Source organism: Gavialis gangeticus, unplaced genomic scaffold (genome assembly GCF_001723915.1).
Source record: "Gavialis gangeticus isolate Ggan-Ray unplaced genomic scaffold, GavGan_comp1, whole genome shotgun sequence".
NCBI lineage: Eukaryota > Metazoa > Chordata > Crocodylia > Gavialidae > Gavialis > Gavialis gangeticus.
Window position 1 is genome coordinate 130,495,882 of NW_017729024.1, and position 12,842 is coordinate 130,508,723.

The 12,842-nt window shown below is 36.0% G+C and overlaps 1 protein-coding gene across 1 annotated transcript in view; it reads right to left on the reverse strand.

Annotated features, from left to right (window-relative positions):
• Positions 1–365: 365 nt before the first annotated feature.
• Positions 366–12,842, reverse strand: part of AP3B1 (adaptor related protein complex 3 beta 1 subunit) — a 344,453-nt gene continuing 331,976 nt past the window's right edge. The window contains exon 26 of the mRNA XM_019518249.1: positions 366–1,107. Within this exon, the coding sequence (XP_019373794.1) occupies positions 954–1,107 (154 nt within the window). The 3' untranslated portion in view covers positions 366–953. The remainder of the gene's footprint in view (positions 1,108–12,842) is intronic.

The following is a 12,842-nucleotide window of genomic DNA, read 5'->3' on the forward strand; positions in this document are numbered from 1 at the left end:
AAGTGGAGAGAATTTCGCCCTGTAAACATGATTTTCCAGAACTGTAAACTCCAGAATAAGAATCAGAAGTAAAATTTGACTGATAAGATCTACTGTACCATTGTACTGATCATTCTTTCATTAATGGGCAAACCTGAAAGTGGACTATTTATCCCAACTATGGACAACTGTTTTTAGATCTTTGCTAGTTTATTAACAAAGAGATGACTTAATGCTAAAATAATTAAAATTAATTGGAGGCCAAATGCTTATTTTTGTCATGTAATTTCTCTTTACTGATGGAGATGCAAGCCAGTATGAGATTTACTTCAAGTGAGTATCTTATAAATCACTGTAATCAGTTCCCTATTAAAACAAGAGAAAAATTTGATTTGTAATTTGACTTTATTAGAATCTGAACATTTAGAAATATTTGAAAATATGGCAGTAACTGGCAACAACATTTTACAAGATATATGGATTTAAGCTTACAAGTAACTTGAGAGGACAAGGACATGTTGTAGTACCTACTGTCCTTTTACACTTCTCATACAACAAAACCCATCTATACTATTCTGTGGAGTCTCCCTCTGACATTTTAGCTCAGTTCTCAAGCAAGTGCATTTTTCCTGAACTTTACTACCTAATATTTGTCTGTTAGCAGGGAAAAATGGAGACGTAAGTGGAAGGGAAGAAGGGAAGCACAAGGACTGAACAAATGGGAAATACATTTAAGAGCGTGGATAACTGACAGTAAAATATATGTTCTTTGGTTAGCAAGCAGGAAAAAACTGAAAGTACTTGCATACATGATAGATACACACTAGCATTCTAAAGCAGGAGACAAGAATGTCAAGAGTGTATTCTTCCCCCACTGCCAGATGGAAGGGCTATTATTATAAATGAAAGGCAGCAGTAGTGGATGCCAGGCACTTTTGTTGTGTGCCAGATTCTGAAGTCCAGATGTAAGCAGGTTACCCCTGGGAGAGGACAGGCTTCAGCTCCCGCAGTAGAACAGAACCAATCACAGTTTTCTCAGTGTTTATGATGAGCTGTGCTGTAGAGCTTTCCTTCAGCTCCACTGTGACTAGCATCAATGACCCACTGTGCACAGTTTTAGCTGCAAACCTGGAAGAAGAAAAATCATTGAAGACCTTCATATTAAGCCAAAAGCTGCTAACGCATTGTTTCAATAGTTGAATGAGACTGAATATTAGAAAACTTTTTCAGTTTAATTATTCCAGTAGAGGGGAGAAACCCTAACATCCCCCTGAAGACTCCTCAAAGATTTTTCTGTTGCATGGTACAAATATATTTAGATTCTGGTATCTAATAAGAGCATGAAATTTAATATAAGAATTGTGTGCTTAGCATTAAGGACAACAATCTCTGAAAGAATTTTTTATAATCTGATTTTACGTATTAACACAACTAATACTGAATTATATAATACCCAAATGTACAACTAATACCCAGTTGTATTTAAAACTATATGAAAATCTTGTACCAAAACTAGTAAAACATATGCTGAAAATATTATGCATTTTCTAAGAGACAAAAATGCAGTCTTTCAGAGATGTTTCATCTTCATGGCAGGTAATGAATTATTTCAACATAAAAACATTCAAATTACCTATCATAATAATATGAAACAACGTAATATAGTAAGCAAGTAAACTTTCTGAAAAATCAAATCTTTCCTCCTTTAGTGAATTTATTTATCTGTAGAACATTAAATACACTTTCCTAGTGACTGAATACTGTAAAAAGAACACAAACGAGGTCTAATGCTCCATTACTAAATTCCAAGACATGAAGAACCTGCTAATTACACGGAATTAAAAGCAAAACTAGCCTTTTAAGCACTGCAATTGACTGAAAAGCCATTTTAGGCACAATGAACTTCTGTCAATCCTGTTAATTCATTCTGCATGCACAGTCAGGCCCCAGAGACAGGAAGGAAGAGGATGGCAACAGCCTAGTCTTCCATATTCCACAAGGAGTGCACCACACTTTTTTTTTGGTTACTTGAGAACAACAAAGTTGCTGCACATGGGCTTTTGAAAACACTAACAAGTGTAGAGCAGGTCTGTGACCCACTGTGACCCCACTTTGCAGGGCCAATCCCCTCTCCCCTTTCTGAATGACACGTGTCTGAATCAGAGCCATCTGCCTCAATTTGCCCAACATCTTCAGCCACAATAGGACCCAGTTAGCCCTGACAACAGCTCACAATACACAAAAATAAAACTGCTGTGCTGACAGCACGCTGTCGGCTATTCAAGAGCAAACCAACTGGTCAGTGTCTCATGTCTGACAATTAGCATGGGCCTTGCAAAGCGCCTACTGGGATCCTTAGGGATTTGTTTAATTACCATCAACATAAAAGAAGGAGTTTATCAGGAGATACTCAAAAAACTTCACTCCAGACTTAATTAAAATATTAGCCACTTAAGCAGGAAGCAGATTCTCTTTAAATGAGAAGTAATTTCTTCTTTTTTATTTTTTAGGCATATCAAAACCTCATAATACATTACACTAATTTAGAAAGTATGGGACATCACAGGTTTCTATTTCTTTTTGTCCAAATTACAGATTATTTTAAGACTTTCCCTCTAACAGGGAAATCTTGCTTCTACTGAAACTACAATATTACTACTATAAAAATGAGCTATTAGGCTACTTCTGTTTCTCATTTGAGTTATTTGCTCCACAGTGTAAAGATCTGTATTTCTCATGTTGATTTGACAGGGTGATAATTATGTAAACAATAGTCTTATTAGTCTCTTTATTTACTTAACAGTTGTGTCTTGGGACAACAGAGAAGCAGATTATGTCTGAATGTGTACATAAAAAGCTCTGTAATCGGCAATCCTGCAGTGTTTCATAGCCCCAAGGCTTGTTTACTCACTTTCTTTTATTAAAAAATTGAAAGTGATATAAAGTCAATGTTATGATAAAGCAAATGCAGCCAAAAGCCTCAGAGGTCAGTTCTGGCCAGATTTTTACATGTGCCATTTAAAAAACTGGTTTTTTTTTCTAAACTAAAACACTTCCCAAACCTCTGAATGAAAAATTCTTGAATACAAACCTAAGTCTATATAGATGTTGCAGGATCTAAAGATGAGCTAATATGACCATGTTACATAAACTGCTAGTATGTATAGTTACAATATTTAATCAAATGTCTGTTTTAAGGGATACTGATTTGGAAAAACTTTTTGAAACAAAGGACTAGTGGAAAATGTAATTACTTATTTCACTATTTAAAAAAGACGTATTTAAACTGTGAAACAACATGTTTACTTACTGATTTTGAACCATGGAAAGCAAAATGGTTTCCCTAAAATGGACAAGATCATTTCATTGCCAAATTAATTATACTATAAAACATATGTTCAAAAGATATAGTTTCTGCAGATAAGCTCAGTTTCTAAATGATGAAGCAGCTGACTTTTGTTTACAAGATTAATGATCAGTAAAACCATGCGTGTCAGTTATTCAGATATTTTCAAGTGGTGATTGTTTTAGTTTTGGATAACAAGAAATATTTATTTTTTTAAGACTAAAGAGATACAACTTTACCAGATGCTAATATTTAAAATAACATGACCACTGTTTTTAACAAAATCCATCTCTAGTTCAACCAGATTTTTAAATAAGAAAGCAATTCAATATCCTTCAGTAGTGAAAATAAATCACTTATTTACAGTAGAGGTTTGCTTTTTACAAGCTGCTGTGGATCTACCTTTTGTCTTATAGTGTCAGTATTTACTCCCCCCGGTGTTTTTCTTTTAAAACTATTTTACACAAATATAAAAACAGGAAACTTTTCTGTTGACTATGAAATCAGACTTTGCAGCATAACTCAAAAATACTTCCTGAAAACTTAGCTGTGCCACAGTATAGTTTAACTTGTAAATGTTAGTTGCTTGTAGATGTAAGAAGGTATGCTGTCCTTTGGTGGGACTTCACTAGACATGGAATATTAACAGCTATTTGAACAAACCTGCTGTGACAAAGTATACCAACAAATCAGGAAAAAAATTAAAAATAAATTAGAATGAAAACAAGTACATTTCAATAATTCACCCCCTAGCAAGAGTTTCAACATGGTTGTTTCTGTGATCAAGAAAATAATTTTGTGTTTTCTGTCTGCTAAACTGTATATTTAACTGTCATGAAAAAAGTTATTTTAATTTTTTTTCTGTATGTTTTATAATTAAACAAATAACCAACTTGAAAGCAAAATTCCTCCTGGAATATTTCTCTCTATAGCTGAGAGAGAAAATTAGTGAGCAATGTCTAGCATCACTTGCATATTCTGGGCTACTGATTTTTTTTTTTTTTTTTTTTTTTAAGAAAGAGCACTGAATCATAAGAATGGGAGAAAAGCGATTTACACATGTTCAAAAGAAACATCCAGTCTTTGCTAGAGGTTAAGAAACAAATAGAGTCAACAACATTGAGACATTATCAGTTTCATTATATTATATATTTCAGAAACTTTTTATTCTTTAAAATATATAGGTAAAAACAGTGACCACTGTGTCATGTACTTATTTTAAGTGAAATCAACCTCTGTCAGCACCTGCTACACAATAACATGACTTATAGGAATCTGCTATTTTTAGTAGAAGGGAAAGCTAGAATTTCAGATATTAGAGAAGCTGACTGTTTTGGTGACCACTGTACACTCTATTGTACCTGTACAAAAAAGATGGCCAAAACTTACAGTCTAAGTACTTTTTTCAGAAAGGTTCCAAAATGTTTAGCTATTGGATACACTACAATAAAATAGTAATTTGGTCTAGAACCTGCTCTAAAAATTCAACATTTGAAAAAAGCAAATTTATTAGAGAATATGTCTTGTATAAGATTTTTTTAATGCTTAATTCAACAGGCCTAAGAAATTATTTCTTTTTTTTCTGCTGGTCTTCCTGGTCTCTGATTTTCCTATTTTAAGTTCAATTTTCTTCTCTCTTCTGTTCTAGTCATTAACAGAAGCAGTGACAATGGCCCACTCAGGCTAAAACTTTTTTTTTCCTACCCTGTACATGAAGCTTTCAATTACTGCCTGCTGAAGCAGACAGAATCCTATTAGTAAGAAAGACGATCACAAGATGCAATGCCCTGCCCTAGCTGTACAAAAATAATTAGTCCAAAGTTGACAAATGTGTAATGAAGTTACACAATGAATGTATGTAAGAAATATTGGTGTAAATTAGTTTGATTTCCAAATACCGAATGACAAACTACAAAATGTATTCAAATATAAATAAAATGATGTCATTTCAATACTAAAGAACCTTGTTTTACCTTGATTAATATTGCATTTACACACAAAATTAAGTTTATGTTTGGCAATTTATCTCAAAATTATTGGTTACTTATGCTGTTTAGTTGCCACAGATGCTACAGAACATGAACACATACATATTGGTGACAGCCTTACTATGTATATGGTTTTGATACTGGGGCAAGTCTAACGTTAAAGACTTAAAACAGTGATACAGAAAAAGGAAACAATTTTGATTTTTAAAACTTGCCATTTCAGACTGGCAGAAAAGGGTTTTTTTTGTATCAATTATAGGCAGCCAAGAAAATTAAAGACCATGAACTACAGAAACGGTTTCTAGTTATTGTGAAATCACCTCTTATCTGCTTAAAGTGGTTCATGCAATTTTGAAAGACAACAGAAAAAGAATACACCATATATTTTTCAAAATGCTTATTGTATCATCACACTATACTTGTTTTAAACTTATTAAACATTTGTGGGTTTAATGAGAAAAATTAGAGCTGAAATATATACATATTTGTACGGTAGCATTTTTAGTTCCTTTTCTTTGCATCCTGATTTTCTGCCAAAAGAAAGTTCTGCCCTTCTGCTCTGTTGTTACTTGTGACAAAGATCAGAGTGCAAATGAGTCATTTCACTTATTACTGAAGAACTGCTCCATCTCTCAGTCACTGACTGTTTGCACAAAATTTTATATCCCTGCATTAGCTCAGCAACCTATCCAGAGTATAAGGGCTGGGAATCCAAATCTGCTTCTCAAGACTTGGATTAAGTAAAAACTCTAACACACTGTAACCATATCCAACCAACTTAAAAGTTAACCTATTTAGTTCTTAAATGCATTCTGTTCTCTAGGAATCAGGCATTGAATGTGACAAGTGTTTGTGGATTACATACATTCCATTTTTTAAGATACACTATAAATTTACATTTGCAAAGTGTATTCAATCCTAAGAAAGCAATTTGTCTTACAAAAAGTAAAATTAAATATAAAACTGGATCAGCGGTGTTTTAAATTAAAAACAATCCCTTGTTGGGTTAGTTTTGCAAATGTTAAATGCTCTCTGTTTAAATAATCAACTCAGGAGGTGCCTGTTTGGGATTTTTGTTTTGTTTTGTTTTGTTTTGAAGAATATGCTGCTGCATATAGTTTGGACTTTAAAGCATTCAGATACAAAAGCAGTGCTGTCCTCTAGTGGACAGTCAACCCATTGTGATAGAACAATCTATTCTGATTAACTTAAGATCTCAATTGCTATTCTCATATGCTTATAAGATTGAGGAAATCTAAATTAATTAATTAAATTTGAAAATTAATGTTTAAAAAATTAACTCCATAACCGACATTCAAACTCAATAGCATATCTGAAGGATTAAGATGCCCCCACAAAGGGTTTTGATTATAAGTATTTTCCTTTAAGTATTTTAATGCCTATTAAATCAAAATTTTCAAATAGTGATAACATGAAACAACTTAGGACCCCACAATATTTTTCAGTAGGCAGGACTGTTATTAGCAGTGAGCAGATGCAAGTTATTTGAAGGACAGATGCTGAATATGATACTGAGTAATACCCTCCAATGAGAGCCTTAGACTTCTTTTATAAAGAACATCACTCTATAAAAATGGTAGTTCTCTCATTAGATAGGGGCAGAAATATTTACTTAAGGATAATGACTAACAAGGAGGATCTTTACTGGGACTATTACTGGATGGTGGAATGGAAGTTCTAATGCTTAACTTAGCTGCTATTAATAGCCTGGAAAAAAATTACCTCAGGTCATTACTGCCATCATAAATTAAGGGAAGTAAAAAGATGCAAGCTGAGTTTCAAGAAACTGAAAGCTGAACTGTACCTTAACTCGATTATATACTATTCTGTTTATAGCCTGGGTCTCCTACTATTAAAACTAAAGCAAAACACTTCTAGGAGAAGCAGAACTTTATTGTCAGTGTTCCATTAGGTTTATAACTTAGGAATAAGGTCTTTATCAACCCATTAAGAACCAGCTGGACTAGTTAAGTGTTTTGCTTAGGCCACTTAACCCTTTAATTAGTTCTTACTAAAGAAATTAGGAAACAAATCTGAGGCCCTATGCTTATCACAAATCTACTTATCTGGTTACTTTGTGAGGCTCCCCAGAAGAGTAAAAGGAGGTGTTTGTGCCACACAGTTAAGAAGGCATGGAAGCAGAACAGTTCCAACAACAGCTTCATAGAAACTACTGCCAGAGGTAAATTTCACTTCATTTGAGCTCTCAGGCCAAGGCCAATTGTTTGGCAAGTAGGCAAAAGCCTCAGAAAAGACTACTGGGCTGAACCAGTGCAAAATGGATCTTAAAGTCTTGCATTACCCAGTTGAACATGCCTGAATTTATAATTAAGACCTACTTGTCAACTAGTAGCAGTGCAGATTCCAGTTCTAATGTGGGCCTTGTTTCTGCTATATTGATGGTGATGATTTAGGAACAAAATTTGACTTCCACGTTTTGTCCTCCTTAATAGGAAATTTGAGGCATCTGTCTCTAAACACATGAAAGCTATGAGAAAGAGATATCTAATACTTTTTTCCTGTTTTTTGGATTTAGAAACATTACGACTGGATGATATGTTGAGTTCTGATAAAGACTTGTTTGGCTACTGAATCATCTAAGGGCTTTTAGTGCCCTTAAAAACCACAGTAGAATAAAAGATAAGGCCTCTCTGCCAGTGAAGTTCTACTGGAAGAAGTAGTAGCAATTATTTAGAGCACTTTAAACAGGAAAGTGAAGAATATTGAAGACATTCTTGAAGATGCAGATGAGATCCTGAAACAGATGAATGATGAAAAAATCTGTTATTTGAATCTACCCAAAATTTAACAAAATCTGCCTATGTTGAGGGACTTGATGCCAACCTTCCTATCAGTGTTGGACCACAATCAAGCCATCCTGAAAATATTACAATATTGCATATTACAATATGCAAATGACATTGTGGTCACTGTTAGTTTCTAAACCACCTTGTGATATTATTCCATGTCACTGAACATGGATTCTTTCCAAGATAGAAGGACAGGAATGGATGATGACTTCATGTAAATAGCTAGCTCAGCTAAACTAAAAAACTGTTCAGCATCCACTCTGCTAGTTTTAGACCTTTACTTTCGCTCATTGATGAGGCCTTGTATGAGCAAATCCTCAAGGATGATGTTTGTGAGAACTCTGTTCTTGGCCACATCTATTTGTAGTACAATGACCACCAGAGCAAGATAAGGGGAAAGAGTTTCATATTGGATGATTCTGCCTTGAACATAAATACTAGCTGGTCAGGAGGAGGTTCAGAGATGTAATGGAATGAATACAGATATCAGCCACTCTTAAGATGGCCTGATTTTTCACTCCTTTACACCAGTTTTAGTGAACATAATCCTAGTGACCTCAGAAGGAATTGTACAAGCATGAAGACAAAGTAAACGAGTGGAGAAGCAGACCAGTTTGTTCTTCATGTCTGGCCCCATGGTTTTGTGACAGATTTCTCACTGCTATCTGTGGCTGCATTTAGATGAGCTGTTACTGTATCTTGGAGATAACAGATTAAAATATTGTGTGTAAGAAGCATCTCCATGGATAGTCCTATCCTTTTGAGCCAGTGTGCCTCAGTATTGAAGGCAGGCAAAGTTCTTTGAGTAGATGTTATATCTTTTATTAGACCAACTAAGTAGTTGGAAAAAAGTTCTTGGCAAGCAGTCACCCTTCTTGCTTTTTATGCACAGAACTTACAGGAAATGCCTTTTATGCCTTGAATAACATTACATGGTAATTTGCCAATTAGAAGAGGGGCATAACTTCCTGGTTTACAGTTCAAGTCCTTCCAAAATTTATAGGTGAAATATATCATAACGCATTGTCTTTCTAGCATGTTGCAGCTGAAGAACGCCAAGATGGAGGTTTTACTTGCTTCCCAGATAGGGTGGGTGAAAATGGGTACATATAAAATGTAAAAGTTGGAAATGAGTGCAACTGTATGTTGGGGTGCTGCCAAGAGCCCAGACAAGGAGGGGTTGGAACAGTAGAAGGATATGAAAAGAAAACTTAAGAAATCTGTAGTGGTTTCTTCCGATGATGCGATATTCTTGAAAAGAAAACTGATATGAAGAAATTCTCTGAATAAGTGTTTGTGAGGGTTTAGACTAATGACCATAGTGTGACTCTTAAATTTCAGTCTTTATCTCTCCAAGTGAAAATACAAAAGTGAACTGAGGTATGAAGAAAAACCTATATATTACTACCCATTTGGAGATGGGATGGGATAACAGCATGCCTAAGAACCATTTTCTAAGGACTTGATGTCTTCACTAAGATGTGGGGGGGATGTGGGCACGTTAAAAGGAAGGAATAGGCTACAATTGGACCTAGACAGGTTACATGGGTGGGCAGATGAGAATTGGATGGGATTCAACACTAACAAGTGCAAGGTGATGCACCTGGGGAGGAAGAACCAGCACCATACCTACAGGCTGGGGAACTCCCTTCTTGTCAGTACAGAGGCAGAAAAGGATCTTGGAGTCATAATTGACTCCAAGATGAACATGGGCCGGCAGTGTGGGAATGCAGTCAGGAAGGCCAACCACACCTTGTCATGCATCCACAGATGCATCTCAAGCAGATCCAAGGAAGTGATACTCCCCCTCAATGCGGCACTGGTCGGGCTGCAGCTGGAGTACTGCATCCAGTTCTGGGCACCACACTTCAGGAGGGATGTGGACAGCATGGAGAGGGTCCAGAGGAGGGCCACTCACATGATCAGGGGGCAGCAGGGCAGGCCCTACGAGGAGAGGCTATGGGACCTGAACCTATTCAGCCTCCACAAGAGAAGGCTGATGGGGGATCTAGTGGCCTGTTACAAACTAGTCAGAGGGGACCAACAGGCATTGGGGAAGTCCCTGTTTCCCCGAACACTACCAGGAGTGACCAGGAATAACGGTCACAAGCTGGCAGAGGGTAGATTTAGGCTAGATATCAGGAGGCGCTACTTCACGGTCAGGGCGGCTAGGATCTGGAACCAACTTCCAAGAGAAGTTGTCCTGGCTCCTACCCTGGGGGTCTTTAAGAGGAGGGTAGATGAACACCTTGCTGGGGTCATTTGACCCCAGTACTCTTTCCTGCCATGGCAGGGGGTCGGACTCGATGATCTGCTCAGGTCCCTTCCGACTCTACTAACTATGAAACAATTGCACAGAGCAATCTACAGGGTTCATCTTCAATTCAGTTATATATCCTCTTATTTTGAGAATGGAATGGTCTGAAGTAGATCTTCCACTTTGGCAAGAAATAGTCAATTCATCAGTTTTTTAAAGTTTATCTTAGTCCATAAACATAGTAATTAATACTGCTTTTATTTACTATAAAGAGGTCTTTGAGCCCTTAAATGCTTTGCTGCTAGTGTATGTTTAGTTACATATAAGTTTCTTATCAAAGTAGTGTCAGAACCACAAAATATAAATTAACTTGAGAGCTAGGATGACTAATGCTGAATTCACTTAGAAAGACAGAATCTAAATCCATCTAAACCAATGCCTATCTAGATTCTTAACAAATAACAAGAGAATTAGATACATTTCAAGTGCTTTGCAAACATTAATTAATCCTCATAACTTCTGTGAAACAGGGAGATATTTTATAGAATGAAAAATACGCATATAACTTCTTACTGCAGCTTTCATGTTTAAGGAGGATTGATGTTGTATTTGCTGCTTCTAAAATAAGATTTTTCTTCTTAGGATATATTCTGTATTTTGCAAATAGTGTAATAGTATTTAAAATTTAAAATAATATAAAACAATTCCCTCTGAAAAAGTCATATATACAACATGTATTACTGAACTAGCCTGATTGTCTAAATAATAGAACAGTGCAGTGCATATATTCCTACTAGACTACATAAACCATTTTCAGGTTTGCTCTACGTAACTTAACAGAAGCGAAACAAGCGACTACTTTCTATTTCACAAATTAACCATAAGAATAGAAATACAATTGTCCATGCTCTTATATTCACTTTTTATTCAGTTTATTATGTTACTCTAAAAGCTTTAATATAAGCTTGACATTTAAATAAGTATTTATTTAAAGTCTACGTATATTTCTCTATGTTTTATTTTATGCAAAAGCATGATCTCAACATGTCTATTCATTTAAGAGGTATTCATTTAAGTGTGCCCCTCTAATAGAAATTACATCTTTGTTGTGTGTGCTAGTACAATGGGACTGACTAAAAAGCCAAGATGTGTACAACTGTTCATGCACATTAGATACGTTCATATTAAATGATGCAAAATTCATAGTGTTAGTACATTTCAATACCAGGCAATAAGGACTCCTTAACAGTCATAATGCAGCAATCAGAACAATTATTTGATAGGTTAATGTAATATCATGCTACACAATGCAGACCAACAAAAGAAGTCAGTTTAAATATAGCAATTCTTTTTCTACAAAAAGGAGACATACCAAGTATTTCCAAGAAATGAACTCAAGTGGTCTCCACAGGAGTTCATCAAAATTAATACTAGAGGCAAGAGCTGAAATAGGTTCCTAAAACATAGCTTTTCCTCCCCCAAATACTAACCCTCAAAACAAACAAAAAAGCCAAGTGGAAATGTTATGGGTAAAAAGTAACTGTACCAGACTACAACTAGAATTTCTATTTAAATAGAACTCATAACTTCATCCAGAGCAAGAAAATGTTACAATGGAATAAAGAACGGAGGAAATGTGATTAAAGTGAAAGCTGGAATTTGTCACTGGAATGAAACTGAACCACCTCTCAGGATCACTTTGTTACTGTAAGAGGTAAATTTATTTGTTTCCTTTATTGCTTAGAAAGTGGTAGATATGTTGTACAAATAAGAGGTGCCACAGTCCCTGCCCCAAAGAATTTCCCAAGCCAGGAGAATCTACATGAAAAGGTTATGATTCTTCTTATTATTCTGGCACAGCTAGGCTCCACTTTAGAAAAAGCACTTAGTTCTGTGCCTGAGACTTCAGAAAGATGGGAAGAGGTAGTTTGCCTTCTTCCTGACTTCGGATTAACATTCCTAGGTAGATTTGCACCTTATAAACTAATTAAATCACAGATTATAGCATAAGCTTTCATGAGCCTGAGTTCACTTCATCAGAAAGGTGTCATTTTTTTAGTTTAGAATCTAAGACCAGTCCAGTCCAGTCAGGATCTGACAACGTATCTCCACTGAGCAAATGAGCAGGCTGAGTCCACCACAATATCAATTTCCTGACAGTTTCTGGAACACAGGTTTTTTTCTATAGTGTGAAGCCTTCAGCTCATGAATGACTGGTGCCTCCTGAGACTGGGGGTGAACCGTTTGTAGGCAGCAGCATCAGTGTTAAGCAGTGACTGCTTGCAGACATGGGTGACGATGGTGGGGGGGGTGGTGGTGAGTGGTGGCCGCCTGCAAAAGCCGCTGCCGGTGGCCAATCTCGGGGGGGGGGGGGCACATGCCTCCCCCATGGGTCACCTATGTTTGAACTCCATTGTCAGGGAAGAGATGAATATTAAAGT